The 24121-nt window shown below is 45.3% G+C and overlaps 2 protein-coding genes and 1 long non-coding RNA gene across 3 annotated transcripts in view; 1 reads left to right on the top strand and 2 right to left on the bottom strand.

Moving 5' to 3' along the window:
* Positions 1-1855, bottom strand: part of SMARCD1 (SWI/SNF related BAF chromatin remodeling complex subunit D1) — a 30420-nt gene extending 28565 nt beyond the window's left edge. The window contains exon 1 of the mRNA XM_069758829.1: positions 1668-1855. Within this exon, the coding sequence (XP_069614930.1) occupies positions 1668-1823 (156 nt within the window). The 5' untranslated portion in view covers positions 1824-1855. The remainder of the gene's footprint in view (positions 1-1667) is intronic.
* A 17640-nt stretch (positions 1856-19495) lies between these two features.
* On the top strand, positions 19496-21521 carry LOC138671000 (uncharacterized). Its single transcript, XR_011319407.1, has 5 exons — positions 19496-19774; positions 19866-19925; positions 20034-20102; positions 20666-21329; positions 21405-21521. It is a non-coding gene; the product is annotated as an uncharacterized lncRNA (long non-coding RNA).
* Positions 19942-23850, bottom strand: LOC138670999 (uncharacterized). The gene is made up of 2 exons (XM_069758828.1): positions 23491-23850; positions 19942-23332 (listed from the first exon to the last, which is right to left on the bottom strand). The coding sequence occupies exons 1-2, from the start codon at positions 23787-23789 to the stop codon at positions 22453-22455; spliced, it is 1179 nt and encodes a 392-aa protein (XP_069614929.1). The 5' UTR covers positions 23790-23850; the 3' UTR covers positions 19942-22452.
* Between the last annotated feature and the right edge of the window lie 271 nt (positions 23851-24121).

The raw sequence follows: 24121 nt of genomic DNA, 5'->3' as shown, positions 1-24121 counted from the left end.
ACTGGGCACAGCTATCAGTCACCCATCTAATGTGTATGGTGATCCTTCAGTAGGGCACGGACATCACCTGTGAGGGTCTCGAGCAGCAAAGCTCATGCAAGATGGCAGCGCTTGAGTCAATCCTGAGAGAACCACAGTATGAGAACCTCTGTTCTCGTCATTAGTAAGACCTCCATGATCAGGAATTTCTCTCTACTTTGTGGCGTTGCTCCAGAATGGTTATGAATAAACTGGTTTGTGTCCCTACAGTTAATACTGGCAGCACTGACCAAGCATTCTGCCCCACCAAGTTGTCAACTTATTCACGTGTTTCCAGGGGAATAACAGAAACCGCACACAAGACGGAGTTAAAGAGTTTAGTCTGGTCATCAAAACTGTTTAAAACGACCTACTTTGCTATTTGCTCATTAAAAATCTACATTCCCACATTTTTTTCGCATTACTCCCACAAATTGAAATGTATATTATATGATATACCAACACAAAGTGAAGTGGAAAGGACACAGGTTTTTTAATGATTTTAAATATAAACCTGAAAATTGTGATGTGCATGTGTATTCAGCCCCTTGTGTCAATCCTGCAGGCCCACCTTTCTCTACAATTACTGCTACATGTCTTTTGGGGTCTGTCTCTACCAGCTTTGCACATCTATAGGTGACATTTCTGCCCTTTCTTCTTTGCACACTCGCTCCTGCTCAGTGACATTGGATGGAGGCGTCCGTGAACAGCAATTTTTAGGTCTGGTCACAGATTTTCAACGGGATTTAGGTCTGGACTGTGACTGCGCCATTAACACACATGAATATCCTGTGATCTAAACCATCTATTGTAGCTCTGGCAGTATGTGTAGGTTCGTTGTCCTGCTGGAAGGTGAAACTACACCAGTCTCAAGTCTTATTTGGCCTCTAGAAGGTTTTCCTCCAGGATATCCCTACATTTAGCTCCTTCCATCTGACCAGCCTCCCTGCCCCTGCTGAAGAAAAGCATCCCCACAGCAGGATGCTGCCACCACATTTAATGGTGGGGAAGGTGTTTTCAGAGTGATGTGCAGTGCTCCACATAGCGGTTTACATTTGCAGCAGTCAGTGATTAAGTCACACGAGCGCTGCAGCTCATCAATATTCCGTCAGCGCAGAAATCCATTCTGATGACACAATAAAGCTGGAAGCCGATAAGCGACTGCTAGCAATGTCGCACTAATGCCAAGACCGTTGGATGCGGAAAGTGAGTATACGCCATAACTTTACTCAGGGGACTCGGACCCTCACGAGGTTTGTACTAGTAGTGGACAACCCCTTTAACAGGAGAGGAGCTTCAGAATAGTTCTATGCAGAGCAGCCATGACAGCGGAGCGGACAGATCCTCCTCCGGACACCTGCATGCACTGCGCAGCGCTCTGCGGGAATATTTACGGTTTTCGATGTGCGGATTTCGCCGCGGTTTTAGTGTCACGGCCGCCACACTTCGCGACACACAATACTCAGACTTTACGTACGTCCGCACATCCGTATAGGCGACAGCTCTACTGGGCCGCCACTTATTAACCCCTTGCGCTGTGAAGTGGTATAAATAATAGGTAGATAATGGCGGGGCTGTAGTGTATGGTGTGACTACACTGGTGCCAGCTGGCCTCCATCACCCACACGGCAGGCACAGCCCTCTCTTACCGGGTAGGCTGCTCCTGGCATAGGGGAGCGGTACATGCCCTGTCCCGGGGCTGGGCCCATCCTCACAGCTGGGCCTGGCGTCCCGGGGCCCAGAGCGGCACTGGTCGGCAAGGATCCCAATGGAGCCACCGACTGGAACCCAGCCCGCGCCGCCATCACTGCACAACAATGGGGCCGGAACCGGAAGTCGCGAGTCACACAGGGGGAGGGGGCAAAACGGCGCTAGAAAGAGCTGCTGCCGGCGAGAGTCATGGACCGGAAGTGAGCAGGCTCCATCTTGGATGAGGGAAAGATAAGGAACGCTGGGAATTACATTCAAAGTCGATACGTCTGCTCTGTGGCGGCCATTTTTGAAAATGGCAAATCAAAATTCTCTTTTTCTACCCAGTGGCAATTAATTTATAGTCTTGTCAGTCATATACGAAGGTTTGAAGAAAATTAGTAGCAGCCTTAATAGCTAAGCGAGTTACCTTAAGAAATTTTAGTGACGTAGTCCTTAAGCGTCAGGACATGCCAGAAACAAACATGGACGACGGAGTGTTTTTTTTTTTTTTTTATAAACTATTTCCGGTCGGTCACAGGTTGATATCTTGGTACAGATTTACTGAATGAATGACTGCGTGGATTCCGACTTCCGCGGCTGCGCTCCTCAGTGACGCGCGTTATAAAACAGTGCGCATGCGCAGCTCAGTGCAGGGGAAAGTCCGCCCGGCGCCCTCTGTAGGTAGAGCCATAACGAGTTAGTGACGTAATCGTCCTTCCCGCCAAAAATAATCTGCGCTTTGCTCCCGCGCAGTTCATGCAGTTTGCTTGTGGTGCAAACTGCATGTTTTTTTTCTTTCATTTTTTTTTTTATTTTATTGAAGTTTTTTTTGTAAAACAAGAAAATAATAAGTCTGTTCAGCATTTATTTGTAAGGGTATGTGTCCACGTTCAGGATTACATCCTGCATACCTCCCAACTTTTGAAGCTGGGAAAGAGGGACAAAGTTTTGCGCGCCGCGGCAAATTTTAGGCCACGCCTCTGACCACACCCATTCACTAGTCACACCCATATCTACGTCTCAACCACACCCATTTAGCACTGCTGATCACACTGTTCATAAAGAATAATTATAAACAAAAAAATATGGCCACACAGTGCTCCATACTGTATAATGGCCACACAGTGCTCCATACTGTATAATGGCCACACAGTGCTCCATACTGTATAATGGCCACACAGTGCTCCATACTGTATAATGACCCCACATGATGCTCAATACTGTATAACGACCCCACATGATGCTCAATACTGTATAATGGCCACACAGTGCTCGATACTGTATAATGGCCACACAGTGCTCCATACTGTATAACGACCCCACATGATGCTCAATACTGTATAATGGCCACACATGATGCTCCATACTGTATAATGACCCCACATGATGCTCAATACTGTATAATGGCCGCACATGATGCTCAATACTGTATAATGACCACACAGTGCTCCATACTGTATAATGACCCCACATGATGCTCAATACTGTATAATGGCCACACATGATGCTCAATACTGTATAATGACCCCACATGATGCTCAATACTGTATAATGGCCACACAGTGCTCCATACTGTATAATGGCCACACAGTGCTCCATACTGTATAATGGCCACACAGTGCTCCATACTGTATAATGACCCCACATGATGCTCAATACTGTATAACGACCCCACATGATGCTCAATACTGTATAATGGCCACACAGTGCTCGATACTGTATAATGGCCACACAGTGCTCCATACTGTATAACGACCCCACATGATGCTCAATACTGTATAATGGCCACACATGATGCTCCATACTGTATAATGACCCCACATGATGCTCAATACTGTATAATGGCCGCACATGATGCTCAATACTGTATAATGACCACACAGTGCTCCATACTGTATAATGACCCCACATGATGCTCAATACTGTATAATGGCCACACATGATGCTCAATACTGTATAATGACCCCACATGATGCTCAATACTGTATAATGGCCACACAGTGCTCCATACTGTATAATGGCCACACAGTGCTCCATACTGTATAATGACCACACAGTGCTCCATACTGTATAACGACCCCACATGATGCTCAATACTGTATAATGACCACACAGTGCTCCATACTGTATAACGACCCCACATGATGCTCAATACTGTATAATGACCACACAGTGCTCCATACTGTATAACGACCCCACATGATGCTCAATACTGTATAATGACCACACAGTGCTCCATACTGTATAACGACCCCACATGATGCTCAATACTGTATAATGGCCACACATGATGCTCAATACTGTATAATGACCCCACATGATGCTCCATACTGTATAATGACCACACAGTGCTCCATACTGTATAACGACCCCACATGATGCTCAATACTGTATAATGGCCACACAGTGCTCCATACTGTATAATGGCCACACAGTGCTCCATACTGTATAATGACCACACAGTGCTCCATACTGTATAACGACCCCACATGATGCTCAATACTGTATAATGACCACACAGTGCTCCATACTGTATAACGACCCCACATGATGCTCAATACTGTATAATGACCACACAGTGCTCCATACTGTATAACGACCCCACATGATGCTCAATACTGTATAATGGCCACACATGATGCTCAATACTGTATAATGACCCCACATGATGCTCCATACTGTATAATGACCACACAGTGCTCCATACTGTATAACGACCCCACATGATGCTCAATACTGTATAATGGCCACACAGTGCTCCATACTGTATAATGGCCACACAGTGCTCCATACTGTATAACGACTCCACATGATGCTCAATACTGTATAATGGCCACACAGTGCTCCATACTGTATAATGGCCACACAGTGCTCCATACTGTATAATGACCACACAGTGCTCCATACTGTATAACGACCCCACATGATGCTCAATACTGTATAATGACCACACAGTGCTCCATACTGTATAACGACCCCACATGATGCTCAATACTGTATAATGACCACACAGTGCTCCATACTGTATAACGACCCCACATGATGCTCAATACTGTATAATGGCCACACATGATGCTCAATACTGTATAATGACCCCACATGATGCTCCATACTGTATAATGACCACACAGTGCTCCATACTGTATAACGACCCCACATGATGCTCAATACTGTATAATGGCCACACAGTGCTCCATACTGTATAATGGCCACACAGTGCTCCATACTGTATAATGACCACACAGTGCTCCATACTGTATAACGACCCCACATGATGCTCAATACTGTATAATGACCACACAGTGCTCCATACTGTATAACGACCCCACATGATGCTCAATACTGTATAATGACCACACAGTGCTCCATACTAGGGGCAGCACGGTGGCGCAGTGGTTAGCACAGCAGCCTTGCAGCGCTGGAGTCCTGGGTTCAAACCCCACCAAGGACAACATCTGCAAAGAGTTTGTATGTTCTCTCCGTGTTTGCGTGGGTTTCCTCCGGGTACTCCGGTTTCCTCCCACATTCCAAAGACATACTGATAGGGAGTTTAGAATGTGAGCCCCAACGGGGACAGTGATGATAATGTGTGCAACTTGTAAAGCGCTGCGGAATATGTTAGCGCTATATAAAAATAAAGATTATTTATTTATACTGTATAATGACCCCACATGATGCTCAATACTGTATAATGACCCCACATGATGCTCAATACTGTATAATGACCACACAGTGCTCCATACTGTATAACGACCCCACATGATGCTCAATACTGTATAATGACCACACAGTGCTCCATACTGTATAATGACCCCACATGATGCTCAATACTGTATAATGACCACACAGTGCTCCATACTGTATAACGACCCCACATGATGCTCAATACTGTATAACGACCCCACATGATGCTCAATACTGTATAATGACCACACAGTGCTCCATACTGTATAATGACCCCACATGATGCTCAATACTGTATAATGGCCGCACAGTGCTCCTTACTGTATAACGACCCCACATGATGCTCCATACTGTATAACGACCCCACATGATGCTCAATACTGTATAATGGCCACACAGTGCTCCATACTGTATAATGGCCACACAGTGCTCCTATACTGTATAACAACCCCACATGATGCTCCATACTGTATAACGACCCCACATGATGCTCAATACTGTATAATGGCCACACAGTGCTTCATACTGTATAACGACCCCACATGATGCTCCATACTGTATAACGACCCCACATGATGCTCAATACTGTATAATGGCCACACAGTGCTCCATACTGTATAACGACCCCACATGATGCTCCATACTGTATAACGACCCCACATGATGCTCAATACTGTATAATGGCCACACAGTGCTCCATACTGTATAATGGCCACACAGTGCTCCTATACTGTATAACGACCCCACATGATGCTCCATACTGTATAACGACCCCACATGATGCTCAATACTGTATAATGGCCACACAGTGCTCCATACTGTATAATGGCCACACAGTGCTCCTATACTGTATAACGACCCCACATGATGCTCAATACTGTATTATGACCACACATGATGCTCAATACTGTATAATGACCCCACATGATGCTCAATACTGTATAATGGCCACACAGTGCTCCATACTGTATAACGACCCCACATGATGCTCAATACTGTATAATGGTCACACAGTGCTCCATACTGTATAACGACCCCACATGATGCTCAATACTGTATAATGGCCACACAGTGCTCCATACTGTATAATGGCCACACAGTGCTCCTATACTGTATAACGACCCCACATGATGCTCCATACTGTATAATGGCCACACAGTGCTCCATACTGTATAATGGCCACACAGTGCTCCTATACTGTATAACGACCCCACATGATGCTCAATACTGTATAATGACCACACATGATGCTCAATACTGTATAATGACCCCACATGATGCTCAATACTGTATAATGACCACACAGTGCTCCATACTGTATAATGACCGCACAGTGCTCCATACTGTACAACGACCCCACATGATGCTCAATACTGTATAATGGCCACACAGTGCTCCATACTGTATAACGACCCACATGATGCTCAATACTGTATAATGGCCACACAGTGCTCCATACTGTATAATGGCCACACAGTGCTCCATACTGTATAATGACCGCACATGATGCTCAATACTGTATAATGGCCACACAGTGCTCCATACTGTATAATGACCCCACATGATGCTCAATACTGTATAATGGCCACACAGTGCTCCATACTGTATAATGGCCACACAGTGCTCCATACTGTATAACGACCCCACATGATGCTCAATACTGTATAATGGCCACACAGTGCTCCATACTGTATAACGACCCCACATGATGCTCAATACTGTATAATGGCCACACAGTGCTCCATACTGTATAATGGCCACACAGTGCTCCATACTGTATAATGACCGCACATGATGCTCCATACTGTATAATGGCCGCACATGATGCTCAATACTGTATAATGACCCCACATGATGCTCCATACTGTATAATGACCCCACATGATGCTCAATACTGTATAATGGCCACACAGTGCTCCATACTGTATAATGGCCACACAGTGCTCCATATTGTATAATGACCGCACATGATGCTCCATACTGTATAATGGCCGCACATGATGCTCAATACTGTATAATGACCCCACATGATGCTCAATACTGTATAATGGCCCCACATGATGCTCAATACTGTATAATGGCCGCACATGATGCTCAATACTGTATAACGACCCCACATGATGCTCCATACTGTATAATTGCCGCACATGATGCTCAATACTGTATAATGACCCCACATGATGCTCAATACTGTATAATGGCCCCACATGATGCTCCATACTGTATAACGGCCACACATGATGCTCCATACTGTATAATTGCCGCACATGATGCTCCATACTGTATAATTGCCGCACATGATGCTCAATACTGTATAATGACCCCACATGATGCTCAATACTGTATAATGGCCCCACATGATGCTCCATACTGTATAACGGCCACACATGATGCTCCATACTGTATAACAGCCACACATGATGCTCCATACTGTATAATTGCCGCACATGATGCTCAATACTGTATAATGGCCACACAGTGCTCCATACTGTATAACGACCCCACATGATGCTCAATACTGTATAATGGCCACACAGTGCTCCATACTGTATAATGGCCACACAGTGCTCCATACTGTATAATGACCGCACATGATGCTCAATACTGTATAATGGCCACACAGTGCTCCATACTGTATAATGACCCCACATGATGCTCAATACTGTATAATGGCCACACAGTGCTCCATACTGTATAATGGCCACACAGTGCTCCATACTGTATAACGACCCCACATGATGCTCAATACTGTATAATGGCCACACAGTGCTCCATACTGTATAACGACCCCACATGATGCTCAATACTGTATAATGGGGCAGCACGGTGGCGCAGTGGTTAGCACAGCAGCCTTGCAGCGCTGGAGTCCTGGGTTCAAGCCCCACTAAGGACAACATCTGCAAAGAGTTTGTATGTTCTCTCCGTGTTTGCGTGGGTTTCCTCCGGGCACTCCGGTTTCCTCCCACATTCCAAAGACATACTGACAGGGAATTTAGATTGTGAGCCCCAACGGGGACAGCAATGATAATGTGTGTAAAGCGCTGCGGAATATGTTAGCGCTATATAAAAATAAAGATTATTATTATTATTATTATTATAATGGCCACACAGTGCTCCATACTGTATAATGGCCACACAGTGCTCAATACTGTATAATGACCGCACATGATGCTCCATACTGTATAATGGCCGCACATGATGCTCAATACTGTTTAATGGCCCCACATGATGCTCCATACTGTATAACGGCCACACATGATGCTCCATACTGTATTATTGCCGCACATGATGCTCAATACTGTATAATGACCCCACATGATGCTCAATACTGTATAATGGCCCCACATGATGCTCCATACTGTATAATGGCCGCACATGATGCTCAATACTGTATAAGGACCCCACATGATGCTCCATACTGTATAACGGCCACACATAATGCTCCATACAGTATAATGACCCCACATGATGCTCAATACTGTATAATGACCCCACATGATGCTCAATACTGTATAATGGCCCCACATGATGCTCAATACTGTATAATGGCCGCACATGATGCTCAATACTGTATAACGACCCCACATGATGCTCAATACTGTATAATGGCCACACATGATGCTCCATACTGTATAACAGCCACACATGATGCTCCATACTGTATAATTGCCGCACATGATGCTCAATACTGTATAATGACCCCACATGATGCTCAATACTGTATAATGGCCCCACATGATGCTCCATACTGTATAACGGCCACACATGATGCTCCATACTGTATAATTGCCGCACATGATGCTCCATACTGTATAATTGCCGCACATGATGCTCAATACTGTATAATGACCCCACATGATGCTCAATACTGTATAATGGCCCCACATGATGCTCCATACTGTATAATGACCGCACATGATGCTCCATACTGTATAATGACCTCACATGATGCTACATACTGTATAACGGCCACACATGATGCTCCATACTGTATAATAGCCACACATGATGCTCCATACTGTATAATAGCCACACATGATGCTCCATACTGTATAATAGCCACACATGATGATCCATACTGTATAATGGCCACACATGATGCTCCATACTGTATATTGGCCGCACATGATACTTCGTACCGTATAATGGCCACACATAGCTACTCCTACACACGCGGCTGCGCTCCGTACACTTTGCATACACGGCTCCGCTCCATACACACGGCTCCACTCCATACATCTCAAACACACACGGCTCCGTTCCGTTCACCTCGTACACATTCAGCTCCGCTCCATACACCTCATACACACACGGCTCCGCTCCATACATCTCATACACACGGCACTACGTACACCTCATACACACACCGCTCCGCTCCATACACATTGCAGAAGCTGCTCCGCTCCGTATACCTTGCACACACACGGCTCCGCTGCGTACACCTCATACACATACGGCTCCTCTCCATACATCTCGTACACACACGGCACTACTCCGTACACCTCGTACACACATGGCTCCACTCTATACACATTGCACACACTGCTCCGCTCCGTATACCTTGCACACACATGGCTCTGCTCCGCACACCTCGTACACACGTGGCTCTACTCCATACACCTTTCACACTCTGCTCTCATCCGAACACCTCTTACACACGACTCCGCTCCGTACACCTCGTACACACGACTCCGCTCCGTACACCTCGTACACACGACTCCGCTCCGTACACCTTTCACACGCTGCTCCGCACCGCACACCCGCGGCTGTGCTCCGTACACCTCGTAACACACGCGGCTGTGCTCCATACACCTCTTACACACGACTCCGCTCCGTACACCTTTCACATGCTGCTCCGCTCCGTACACCTTGTACACACGCGGCTGTGCTCCGTACACCTCATACACATGGCTCCGTACACCTCCTACACACGACTCCGCTCCGTACACGTCGCACACACGCGGCTGTGCTGCGTACACCTCGCACACACGCGGCTGTGCTCCGTACACCTCCTACACACGCGGCTGTGCTCTGTACACCCTTTACACACACGGCTCTGCTCCGTACACCTTTCACACGCTGCTCCGCTTTGTACACCTCGTACACACGCGGCTGTGCTCCGTACACCTCGTACACACGCGGCTGTGCTCCGTACACCTCGTACACACGCGGCTGTGCTCTGTACACCCCTTACACACACGGCTCCGCTCCGTACACCTTTCACACGCTGCTCCGCTCCGTACACCTCGCACACACGCGGCTGCGCTCCGTACACCTCGTACACACGCGGCTCCGCTCCGTACACCTCGTACACACGCGGCTGTGCTCTGTACACCCCTTACACACACGGCTCCACTCCGTACACCTTTCACATGCTGCTCTGCTCCGTACACCTCGTACACACGCGGCTGCGCTCCGTACACCTCATGCACACGGCTCCGTACACCTCGTACACACGCGGCTGTGCTCTGTACACCCCTTACACACACGGCTGCGCTCCGTACACCTTTCACATGCTGCTCTGCTCCGTACACCTCGTACACACGCGGCTGCGCTCCGTACACCTCATGCACACGGCTCCGTACACCTCGTACACACGCGGCTGCGCTCCGTACACCTCATGCACACGGCTCCGTACACCTCATGCACACGGCTCCGTACACCTCGTACACACGGCTCCGTACACCTCGTACACCTCATGCACACGCGGCTGCGCTCCGTACACCTCATACACACGCGGCTGCGCTCCGTACACCTCATGCACACGGCTCCGTACACCTCGTACACACGCGGCTGTGCTCTGTACACCCCTTACACACACGGCTCCGCTCCGTACACCTTTCACACGCTGCTCTGCTCCGTACACCTCGCACACACGCGGCTGCACTCCGTACACCTCGTACACACGCGGCTCCGCTCCGTACACCTCGTACACACGCGGCTCCGCTCCGTACACCTCGTACACACGCGGCTGTGCTCCGTACACCTCGTACACACGCGGCTGTGCTCCGTACACCTCGTACACACGCGGCTGTGCTCTGTACACCCCTTACACACACGGCTCCGCTCCGTACACATTTCACATGCTGCTCTGCTCCGTACACACGCGGCTGCGCTCCGTACACCTCATGCACACGGCTCCGTACACCTCGTACACACGCGGCTGCGCTCCGTACACCTCATGCACAGGGCTCCGTACACCTCGTATACACGGCTCCGTACACCTCGTACACACGCGGCTGCGCTCCGTACACCTCATGCACACGGCTCCGTACACCTCGTACACACGGCTCAGCTCCATACACCTCGTACACACACGGCCCTGCTACATCCACACTGTAAACACCTCCTGACCTCACACATACGCTGCCTTACCCTCCTCCGGCACCATGGCAACCAGCAAAGTCTTGTATACGGAGGTCCTCCTCCCGAATCCGATCATGTGACCCCTAACTCCTCCCATCCTGTGACCTCATCACAGGTCCTGTACACAGAGCAGCCATTATGTGCTGCTGTGCTGGCCGGGTGCAGGGAGCTCTCAGCTGACCGACCGGGTGATTCACATACCTCCCAACCAGTGCGGGACAATTAATGTCCCGCCCGGGATCGCGGGGCTGACTGTCAAAATCAGGACAGTCCCGCTGGATCCGGGACGGTTGGGAGGTATGCATCCGGATTAGTTGCGGATTGAACGCTGTGTACAGCTGCAGCATTCAACCCGCAGCGTCCAGATGTTACCGCGTAGTGGAGGGGATTTTATGAAATCCCGCCTCCACTCTGCCTGTGAACATGCATCCGGCGGCCCTGCGTCTACGGACATGCGGCGCGTCTTTTTAGACCGCAGCATGTCTGTTTACCTTGCGGCGACGCTCCGTCGCCGCAGGGTAAATCACAGGGCCCTATGTATGGGGTGCGGAGATTCTGGATGTGTGCAATGAACACATCCGGAATCACCGCGCGTACAGAAGAGGGTGGCGCTTTGGGTGGGTTTTCCACTCCGTCCAAAGCGCCGTGATTATGGACCGTGGACACGCACCCTAATTGTTACAAATGAACAGTCGTTTATTTGGCAGTTGTATAATTCACTCCAGTCATCCACAATGACAGTGCCTTGTGTGCTCGGTGGTGACGTGGACTGATGCAGGAACTGCCTGACAAGTGTGAAAAAGTGTAATGATATGATTGTCCTAAAACCAAAACTATGCCTGTCATGATTGCAGATATAGCTGGGGCAGGACTGTAATAACTGGAGCGTAGGGGCACGAAAAGTCCCAATGGCCCATCTGGAAAGGCCAATACTGTTAAAAATCCTGCAATAATTGGGGGGCCCCTAGAATCTTTTGTATTGGGCCCACAAGCTTCACGTTACCCCACTGCCTATGGCCTTCTATCAGGGTCGGACTGGCCATTTGACAATTCTAGAAAATGCCAGAAGAGCCGGTCTGGTCGTGGGCTGCCTTGTGTGCTACGTTGTTAACAGAATCAATGTTCTCAAGACACTCATACTGTTAACAGTTGTGACCTAGCACAAAGCCGGTCACTCCATCACTTACCCCAGCAGGCCGTGGGTATAATTAGAAATATTGGTGATGTTGTAAATCTTCCTTTCCTCCATCCAGGGTAATATATCCCCATCTGGTACTTGGGGACGGGGACAACATGGGCCTGTGTGATTTCAAATGCCAGGGCTGAATTTCATATCCAGTCCGTAGCTGCCTTCTATACACCGTACGTAGGTAGTTCTGCCCATTGTTCCTCCGCAGCATTATCGGCCCACTGCCCCCGTACAGGCACACTCACTCTGTCATACATTCCTGTCAGACTCGACTGGCGGCATATCATATCTGAAAGAACAAAAGGATCAGCAATCCAAAATCAGACATGCCAGATCCTTCTCATCTGTCAGACAAGAGTCATAGGCCCCCATACACACTAGACTGTCAGCCGCATGCATCAATGTTGGCACGTTCATCCAACAATAGGCTAACGTATGGGGCCTTCAGTATGAGGCAACCTTCAAACATGGCCTTACACTTTAACCCCTTCCCTACATGTCATACTGGTACATCATATATAGGGTCCCATTTTTTTAAACAGGCTCAGGTGCTGAGCAAATTTCTTTGCTGACATGATAACGGTGTTAGGCTACTTTCACACTAGCGTCGTACAACGCACGTCGCAATGCGTCATTTTGGAGAAAAAATGCATCCTGCAAATTTGCTTGCAGATAATAAATGGGAAATGTTTAAGAACATCCTAAATAGGCAGTGTAAGCGGTTTATACCTTGTGGGAATAAAAGGACTAGAAATAGGAAAAACCCAATGTGGCTAAACAAAGAAGTAAGACAGGCAATTAACAGTAAAAAGAAAGCATTTGCACTACTAAAGCAGGATGGCACCATTGAAGCTCTAAAAAACTATAGGGAGAAAAATACTTTATCTAAAAAACTAATTAAAGCTGCCAAAAAGGAAACAGAGAAGCACATTGCTAAGGAGAGTAAAACTAATCCCAAACTGTTCTTCAACTATATCAATAGTAAAAGAATAAAAACTGAAAATGTAGGCCCCTTAAAAAATAGTGAGGAAAGAATGGTTGTAGATGACGAGGAAAAAGCTAACATATTAAACACCTTCTCCACGGTATTCACGGTGGAAAATGAAATGCTAGGTGAAATCCCAAGAAACAATGAAAACCCTATATTAAGGGTCACCAATCTAACCCAAGAAGAGGTGCGAAACCGGCTAAATAAGATTAAAATAGATAAATCTCCGGGTCCGGATGGCATACACCCACGAGTACTAAGAGAACTAAGTAATGTAATAGATAAACCATTATTTCTTATTTTTAGTGACTCTATAGCGACAGGGTCTGTTCCGCAGGACTGGCGCATAGCAAATGTGGTGCCAATATTCAAAAAGGGCTCTAAAAGTGAACCTGGAAATTATAGGCCAGTAAGTCTAACCTCTATTGTTGGTAAAATATTTGAAGGGTTTCTGAGGGATGTTATTCTGGATTATCTCAATGAGAATAACTGTTTAACTCCATATCAGCATGGGTTTATGAGAAATTGCTCCTGTCAAACCAATCTAATCAGTTTTTATGAAGAGGTAAGCTATAGGCTGGACCACGGTGAGTCATTGGACGTGGTCTATCTCGATTTTTCCAAAGCGTTTGATACCGTGCCGCACAAGAGGTTGGTACACAAAATGAGAATGCTTGGTCTGGGGGAAAATGTGTGTAAATGGGTTAGTAACTGGCTTAGTGATAGAAATCAGAGGGTGGTTATAAATGGTATAGTCTCTAACTGGGTCGCTGTGACCAGTGGGGTACCGCAGGGGTCAGTATTGGGACCTGTTCTCTTCAACATATTCATTAATGATCTGGTAGAAGGTTTACACAGTAAAATATCGATATTTGCAGATGATACAAAACTATGTAAAGCAGTTAATACAAGAGAAGATAGTATTCTGCTACAGATGGATCTGGATAAGTTGGAAACTTGGGCTGAAAGGTGGCAGATGAGGTTTAACAATGATAAATGTAAGGTTATACACATGGGAAGAGGGAATCAATATCACCATTACACACTGAACGGGAAACCACTGGGTAAATCTGACAGGGAGAAGGACTTGGGGATCCTAGTTAATGATAAACTTACCTGGAGCAGCCAGTGCCAGGCAGCAGCTGCCAAGGCAAACAGGATCATGGGGTGCATTAAAAGAGGTCTGGATACACATGATGAGAGCATTATACTGCCTCTGTACAAATCCCTAGTTAGACCGCACATGGAGTACTGTGTCCAGTTTTGGGCACCGGTGCTCAGGAAGGATATAATGGAACTAGAGAGAGTACAAAGGAGGGCAACAAAATTAATAAAGGGGATGGGAGAACTACAATACCCAGATAGATTAGCGAAATTAGGATTATTTAGTCTAGAAAAAAGACGACTGAGGGGCGATCTAATAACCATGTATAAGTATATAAGGGGACAATACAAATATCTCGCTGAGGATCTGTTTATACCAAGGAAGGTGACGGGCACAAGGGGGCATTCTTTGCGTCTGGAGGAGAGAAGGTTTTTCCACCAACATAGAAGAGGATTCTTTACTGTTAGGGCAGTGAGAATCTGGAATTGCTTGCCTGAGGAGGTGGTGATGGCGAACTCAGTCGAGGGGTTCAAGAGAGGCCTGGATGTCTTCCTGGAGCAGAACAATATTGTATCATACAATTATTAGGTTCTGTAGAAGGACGTAGATCTGGGTATTTATTATAATGGAATATAGGCTGAACTGGATGGACAAATGTCTTTTTTCGGCCTTACTAACTATGTTACTATGTTACTATGTTACTATGTTTTTTCTCCATAGACTAACATTAGCGACGCATTGCGAAGCTTTGCCACACGTCGCAACCGTCATGCGACGGTTGCGTCGTGTTGCGTCGCACCATCGAAACCAGAAAACGCATGTAACATTTTTGGTGCGTCGTGTCCGCCATTTCCGAACTCCGCCCCCTCCTCCCTGCAGCTCAGAATTGGGCAGCGGATGCGTTGAAAAACTGCATCCGCTGCCCCCGTTGTGCGGCGCTTTCACAGTATGCGTCGGTACGTCGCAACGTCGCATTGCGACGTGCGTCGTACGACGCTAGTGTGAATGTAGCCTTATTTAGCCCTCATTTTCCCCTAACAGCTATTGAGTTGACATGACAGCTCGGGGTCTGCTGAAGATCCCCCATGCCTGCAATGAGGGTATTCCTTTTGAAAGCCTGTGGCTGAATCTCAAGAGACTGTAATTTTTGTTATACACAGCAGTACTGTGGAATCATTCATTATACATATGTATAGTACAGGTGATAAGTTGACAGCAAGTTCAAGTTCCTTACAATTACTACAAAATACAGCAAAAAATACGTTTTTCCAAACATGGAGAAAAAAAATATTAAAGTTTGAATCCCTCAACTTTCCCCCTCCTTAAAAATAGAAAAATATATACTTAAGTGGTATCTTCACGTCCATAAAGGTCCAATCTATCAAAAATAAAATTAATCCAATCGATTAACGATGTAAACTGCCAAAATTGCATTCTTTGGCTGCGGCAGTGAGACGCCCCGCCAGGCCTAGGGGTACACGGTACCTGGTCCAGTACTTAAAGGGATGTGTCACAGTGGCACGTGGCCCTGGGCACCCATGTTAAAAGGAATGTCTTTAAAGGGGTTTTAGGGAAAAGTTTGTGTTCGTGACGCCACCTGTGGTACTCAGTCAGGGATGACCCACGCTGCTTAAAGGGGTCCGCTGGGGTGATGTTATGGCAGCTAAGATGGTATAACTTCCCACAGGTGAAGTTGGGTCCCCAGGGCTCCCGGTGTGTAGATGGAGATGATGGGTGGTGTTGTCCCTTGCTGCCTGTGACTTCTGTCAAGGTCCTCACTGTTCTCTCTGTCCTCCGTAAAGGTGGGACACCAACCCGTATGACAGGTGGCTCGAGCCTTTTTACAGGGTCTCTATCACGACCTTGGCTCTATGCGCCACTGTGTCTTCAGGTATTAGGGCGGACAGGTCATGTATAGTCCAGCTGTCCTGCCGGTTTCTGCTGTGCCACTTGGAGTACGACACAACCCCGGTATTCCGGCTACCGGTATCTGCGCTCTGCTTGGAGGTAGCTCAGTCGCAGCTATTCTCCCCAGTTCTCACTCTCCTGCACACTCACTACAATGTGTTCTTCTTCTGGATTCTCTCTATCCAAGAGCTGCAGCACCCTAGTGGCTGCACGGCCCCTCACTTTCCTCCCTGCCTCAGATTGTTCCTGTCTGCTGTTTGGCACTAAATGAACATTTAACTTTTTAGTCACAAAAATGAACTTTTAGCAACATTTTTTTTATTTTCCCAAGGGTAAAAGGAGAAACTGGACCCCAAAAGTTGTTGTACAATTTTTCCTGAGTACGCTGATACCCCATATGTGGGGGGGAATCACTGTTTAGGCGCATGACAGGGTTCGGAAAGGAAGGGGCGCCATTTGACTTTTTGAATGAAAAAGTAGCTCCAATCGTTAGCGGACACCATGTCGTGTTTGGAGAGCCCCTGTGTGCCTAAACATTGGAACTCCCCCACAAGTGACCCCATTTTGGAAACTAGACCCCCCAATGAACTTATCTAGATGCATAGTGAGCACTTTTAACTCCCAGGTGCTTCACAAATTGATCCGTAAAAATGAAAAAAATATTTTAGCCTTAATTTTTTCATTTTCTCATGGGCTACAGGATAAAATGGATCTTACAATGTGTTGGGCAATTTCTCCTGAGTACACCGATACCTCACATGTGGGGGTAAACAACTGTTTGGGCACACGGCAAGGCTTGGAAGGGAAGAAGCGCCATTTGACGTTTTGAATGAAAAATTAGCTCCAATCGTTAGCGTTCACCATGTCGCGTTTGGAGAGCCCCTGTGTGCCTAAACATTTAAACTCCCCCACAAGTGACACTATTATGGAAACTAGACCCCCCAAGAAACTCATCTAGATGTGTGATGAGCACTTTGAACCTCCAAGTGCTTCACAGAAGTTTATTGTGATATAGAAGATGCTAAGCACAGCCTAAATAGGGGAGCTGCACAGTCATAGGTGCCCAAACCTGAACGTATACAATATAAAGTGACTAGCACACTCCAGGGTGTTGTGATGCAAAAAAGTGGGGATTTATTACATACAGTAAATCACAAACGTTTCGGTCGATACTGGACCTTCATCAGTGTGCTAGGTATAATTGTATACTTGTATGGCCCCAAAAACAATAGAATACTCGGATTTGCATCAATCAGACATGCTGGAAAAAAAGGGTAACAAGCCGGGAGGAAACAGAACCAGGCTGGTCAACTGACGGTGAGTCAGAATAATAGGTGGCGCTGAGGCTTAAAAGAGCTGTCAGTACGCCGGGACACTAGGGATAAATGCGGTATCCACCGCTAATAGAGTGTGTCTAATAGCGGTGGATACCGCATTTATCCCTAGTGTCCCGGCGTACTGACAGCTCTTTTAAGCCTCAGCGCCACCTATTATTCTGACTCACCGTCAGTTGACCAGCCTGGTTCTGTTTCCTCCCGGCTTGTTACCCTTTTTTTCCAGCATGTCTGATTGATGCAAATCCGAGTATTCAATTGTTTTTGGGGCCATACAAGTATACAATTATACCTAGCACACTGATGAAGGTCCAGTATCGACCGAAACGTTTGTGATTTACTGTATGTAATAAATCCCCACTTTTTTGCATCACAACACCCTGGAGTGTGCTAGTCACTTTATATTGTCACAGAAGTTAATAACGCAGAGCCATGAAAATAAAAAATCATTTTTCTTTCCTCAAACATTATTTTTTAAGCCCGCAATTTTTTATTTTCACAAGGGTAACAGGAGAAATTGGACCCCAAAAGTTGTTGTCCAGTTTGTCCTGAGTATGCTGATACCCCATATGTGGGGGTAAACTACTGTTTGGGTCCATGGCAGAGCACGGAAGGGAAGTAGTGACGTTTTGGAATGCAGACTTTGATAGAATGGTCTGCAGGCGTCATGTAACGTTTGCAGAGCCCCTGATGTGCCTAAACAGTAGAAACCCCCCCACAAGTGACCCCATTTTGGAAACTAGACCCCCAAGGAACTTATCTAGATGTGTGGTGAGCACTTTGAACCCCCAAGTGCTTCACAGAATTTTATAACGCAGAGCCATGAAAATAAAAAATCATTTTTCTTTCCTCATAAATTATTTTTTAGCCCGCAATTTTTTATTTTTACAAGGGTAAGGCTGGGTTCACATTGCGCTAGGTGTGTCCGTCTAACGGACTCGTTTTTAAGTAGTAAAAACGCAATGTAACGCACATACTAACGCGCCCATAGACTTGCATTGTCTGACGCATCGTGACGCATCCCTAAATTGGTATGCGTTTGTCACATAACGTTTTTTTTCTGACGGACCTTCAACGCGGCTTGCAGCGTTTTCGGGTCCGGCCAAGCTAACGCACTACTAACGGAAGCGTTCATTCTGCCATAGAAGGCTATGGCAAACGCAGTCAGACGCAAATCATGAAAAATTTCCAAATAGAACCACACGTTTTAATAGCTTTTGAAGGTGGTCACATGTGGTCATGTGACAGGAAATGTGACTTCGGCCATTAAAATATCCCACTCACACAAAGTCTCCTGCACGTGACAGAGTGTTTTGCCGTAGCTAAATTGTAAGTACATTTCTATATATTATATATCTCTGTATACATCATGGGAGTCTGTAATGTCCGTCGGATGTGTGTGTACTAAAAATGTATTGTTTTGTTGCACACAGATGTCGGATACAGATGTCAGCAGCAGCAGCGTGTCTGCGATTTTTTCTTCTGAGTCGGTAGGCTTGCACTTTAAAAAACCATGTTGTGTGAAACTCCATTGTATTGAGCTAGGCATAACAATCCTGTTTATTGTTTTATTGTGAATAGGAGTCTTCTGAGCCCAAGGCTGTTAGACCTCCCCCAAAAAAACACGCAAAAACAACAAAGGTACATAGCACACATGTTGAATTTTTCAGGCATAAATTTATTGATCCAATGAATGTTAACATTATTTAATGTTAAAATATTTTTTTTTACATTTTACATACACAATAGGTTGTGGCACAAGGAGGACAAAAAAGAAAAAAGGTCCCTAGCCGTCTGTCGTCGCCACAACTGCCAGTGGTAAATATAAAATAGAAATATTCTATCCAATATTTACCAACAATCTATCTATTCACTTTCTATCTACTATACCTATAAACTATCTATCAACTATCTATCGCTCCATCTATTTGTCTATCTATATCTATGTATCTATCTATCAATATCTATGTATCTATCTATCTATATCTATCTATCTAAATCTATGTATCTATCTATATATCTATCTATCAATATCTTTGTATCTATCTATCTATCTATCTATATCTATGTATCTATCTATCTATATATCTATCTATCAATATCTATCTATCAATCTATATCTATCTATCTATCTATGTATCTATCTATCTATATATCTATCTATCAATATCTATGTATCTATCTATCTATCTATATATCTATCTATCAATATCTATGTATCTATCTATCTATCTATCAATGTATATCTATCTATCTACATCTATCTATCTATCTATATATCTATATATTGCTATATCTATGTATCTATCTATCTCTGTATATATGAATATGGCCATCCAGTGAAATTGACACTATCAACATAACGTTTTGTGTTTACATAGTCCAAGTCAGCGCCAAAAAAAAAAAGGATTGTCGTTGACGAAGAGCCATTGACTATCCACAATGAGACACTTATTAACCTTGTGGAAGCCAACCCCTCCATATGGGACCAGAGCGACAGCTCCCACCATGACATCGTGAAGAACCGGAAGTTGTGGGATCAAATAATCTGTCACTTTGATCCCCGATACATGGAGAAGTCGACAACCTCAAAGAAAAAAATTGGTAAATATTGGTGACGTAACATCGGAAAATGTTTAAAAAAAAAAAAATTTTCTATCCTATCAACCTATCCACTTGTTGTCTGCTATCTATCTCTCAATTATCAACTATCTGTACACTATATATCTATCTATCTATACACTATTTCTACACTATTTCTTATCTAACAACTATCTATCTACTATTTATATATCAACTATCGTAGCAAACTATGAACAATTTTTCCTATATCTTAACACAATCTACTATTTTTATATATATATTTTTTTTTTTTAAATTTAAAGCCGATGCTGTCCATACCCGTTGGAAGTCCATCCGCGATCGCTTTGTCCGTGACTACCGGAACAGTCAGAATGCACCAAGCGGATCAAGTGGCAAACGGGTGACACCGTATGTGCATTATGACCAACTGCTCTTTCTTCAGAAAACAGTGTCTCAGCGCTCGTAAGTACAAGAAGGTCTGTGTGCGAGACTAAATTGTTTAAAGGAAAATAAGTAATTTTTGTTTTTGGGTTACAGCACGATATGCAGTACCGCTGCTCCTAGACCAGCAGAGGAACTTGAGCCTTCTTCAGTGGAACCAACGCAACCTGAAGATGTGTCTGGCATCACCGAGCCACGATCTGCGGATAGAAGCACTGTTGCTGCAGGTGTGAGTGCCCGGTTGCAATCACAGCGTGGACGCAAGCGAGCATCTCAAAAAGATGAAGCAGATGCAATTATCGTGGATGGACTCCAACGGGTAGAGGACATGTGTCGCAGTGAGCTCAAAGACCTGAGACGAGAAATTACCGAGCTGCAAGCACGCGAGTCTGTCTACTCTGCTAATGAGTGGAAGCTACTTTTATTATCCTATGTGCCTGTAGTACAAAATATCCCGGCACATAGAAACCTTATGTTTCGACAAAGACTTAACGAGCTTGTAGAGGAATTTGTGGGCACCGAGGAACCCGCTCCATCGGGAAGAAGAAGACTGGACATGCCGCCCTACAACCCTCAATATAGAGGCCGGGGTGAAACGAGCGTGGAACCTCAAAGACAATGTAGTAGTCCATCATATAGTTGGGCAGACAATACTCCCGTGCAGTACCAAAGTCTTTAGTACAGTTCACTGTCCACAGCCAGGTGCAATTACCGCGTTGGAATTTTTTTTTTGGGGGGGGGGTTTTGTTGTTAATTTCTATTTTCCTTTTTTTTTTCATCCCTATGGGATATCATATGTTACACCTGTGTACCAACAGTTTGTTGGGAAAATACAAAAACATTTAGTAAACTGTTTCAAATTTCAGATTCTTGTATGACTTTAACTTTAACTTTTTACACGACATAAGGTAACTTTTTACACGACATCAGGTTAAACAACATAACTTTTTACACTACGTAACTTTTTACACGACATCAGGTTAAACAACATAACTTTTTACACTACGTAACTTTTTACACGACATCAGGTTAAACAACATAACTTTTTACACTACGTAACTTTTTACACGACATCAGGTTAAACAACATAACTTTTTACACTACGTAACTTTTTACACGACATCAGGAAGACTTTAAATTATTTTCACACGTGTCTGTCTTGCCATGGAACCTGGCCTTCATGTGTGAAGTAGTGTGCAAATTGATCACGAATCCTCATTATTTGTGATGCAGAACGAACTGTAGTCGATTCAATGCTACTGAGGTTCGACTCACAATCATTGGGGTCTACCAACTGGGGTTCATGTCTCGCCACAAAATTGTGCAGACAGATGCATGCCTTCACAACACGGTCCACATTGTCTGGTTGCAGTTGCATGCAGGTTAGTAAAATCCGCCATTTTAATGTCAAAATCCCAAAGGCACACTCCACATAACGTCTAGCCCGGCTCAAGCGATAATTAAAAATGCGCCTGCTGGAGTCTAGACTACGGCTTGAGTAGGGCTTGAGGAGATTTTGTCCTAGTTGGAAGGCCTCATCACCAACTAAAACATAGGGCAAACTTGGGCCTTCGGTCCCCGGAAGAGGTCGTGATGACGGTATGTTTAAACTTTGGTTGTACAAACATTGGCCCATGTTGGAGTCTCTGAATACTCTGGAATCGTTAGTCCGGCCATAAGCTCCAATATCCACAGCAACAAAACGGTACCTGGCATCCGCAATCGCCATCAATACTATAGAAAAGTATTTCTTATAGTTATAGTAGAGGGAACCACTATGTGCAGGTTTCTGAATCCGAATGTGCTTTCCGTCCACGGCACCAATACAATTGGGGAAATTAGCCACATCCTCGAACTGTTGGGAAATTGCTAGCCACATTTCTGATGTTGGTGTTGGTAGCACAAGTGGTTGCAAGTTGTTCCAAATGGCATCACAAGTTTCCCGAACCAGTTGACAAATTGTTGACTTCCCAAGTCGAAACTGGTAATGCAGTGACGCAAAAGTTTCTCCGGTAGCCAGATATCTGTTGACATTCAAAAACAAAAAAAAAAAAATTAGGATTTTAATGATCATCTAAAGGCTAGTTGACAATATAATATACAATTGCAAAATGAACATTAGGCCACACGATACCGAGATCTAGTCTTTGTCAATAGAATGATAAAAAAAATGTATAATTACCTCACAGTCACTACTAAACGTTGCTCCGCACTGATGCTTTCACGAAAAGTGCTGCGATGATGATGTATCTCATCCTTCACATGTGAGAGCAGAACATCAAAGGTCTCAATGGACATCCGTAGATAGCGTTGGAATTTGAAGGGATGATCCCGAAGCTGCACATACAGGGTGTGAAAGGCACCATATGTACTCCGCAAGAAATTCACTTCGTGGATCCAATATCTCCTTTGCGAACTACGCTTTCTCTGCCGAAGTCGCAACCGCATCAAGCGAAATCTGACGAGCTCAGACACAAACATCTTGCTAGCAGAAGTTCACTCAATGCTTTCAAAATGGAGAATGAGTCTGTGCCCACACCCGACAATGACAAAAGGGAAAAAAAAAAAAAAAAAGAACAACTTTATTGACAGTGACAAACGCAGACAAACGGATACTTCGTAAACGGACATCAAAATGAAAAAACGCGATCACATGCGTTAACGCTAGCGTTACCGTGACGACGAATTTCACATATTTTTGCTCCGTTTCTGTACATGCGTTTAACGCATCCGTTTGACGCCATGTACTTGACGCAATGTGAACCTAGCCTAACAGGAGAAATTGGACCCCAAAAAAGTTGTTGTCCAGGTTG

The sequence above is a fragment of the Ranitomeya imitator genome, chromosome 3, assembly GCF_032444005.1.
Source record: "Ranitomeya imitator isolate aRanImi1 chromosome 3, aRanImi1.pri, whole genome shotgun sequence".
In the NCBI taxonomy this organism is placed as follows: domain Eukaryota; kingdom Metazoa; phylum Chordata; class Amphibia; order Anura; family Dendrobatidae; genus Ranitomeya; species Ranitomeya imitator.
Note: the sequence above shows the minus strand (reverse complement) of the source record. Positions and strands in the feature narration are given on the sequence as shown.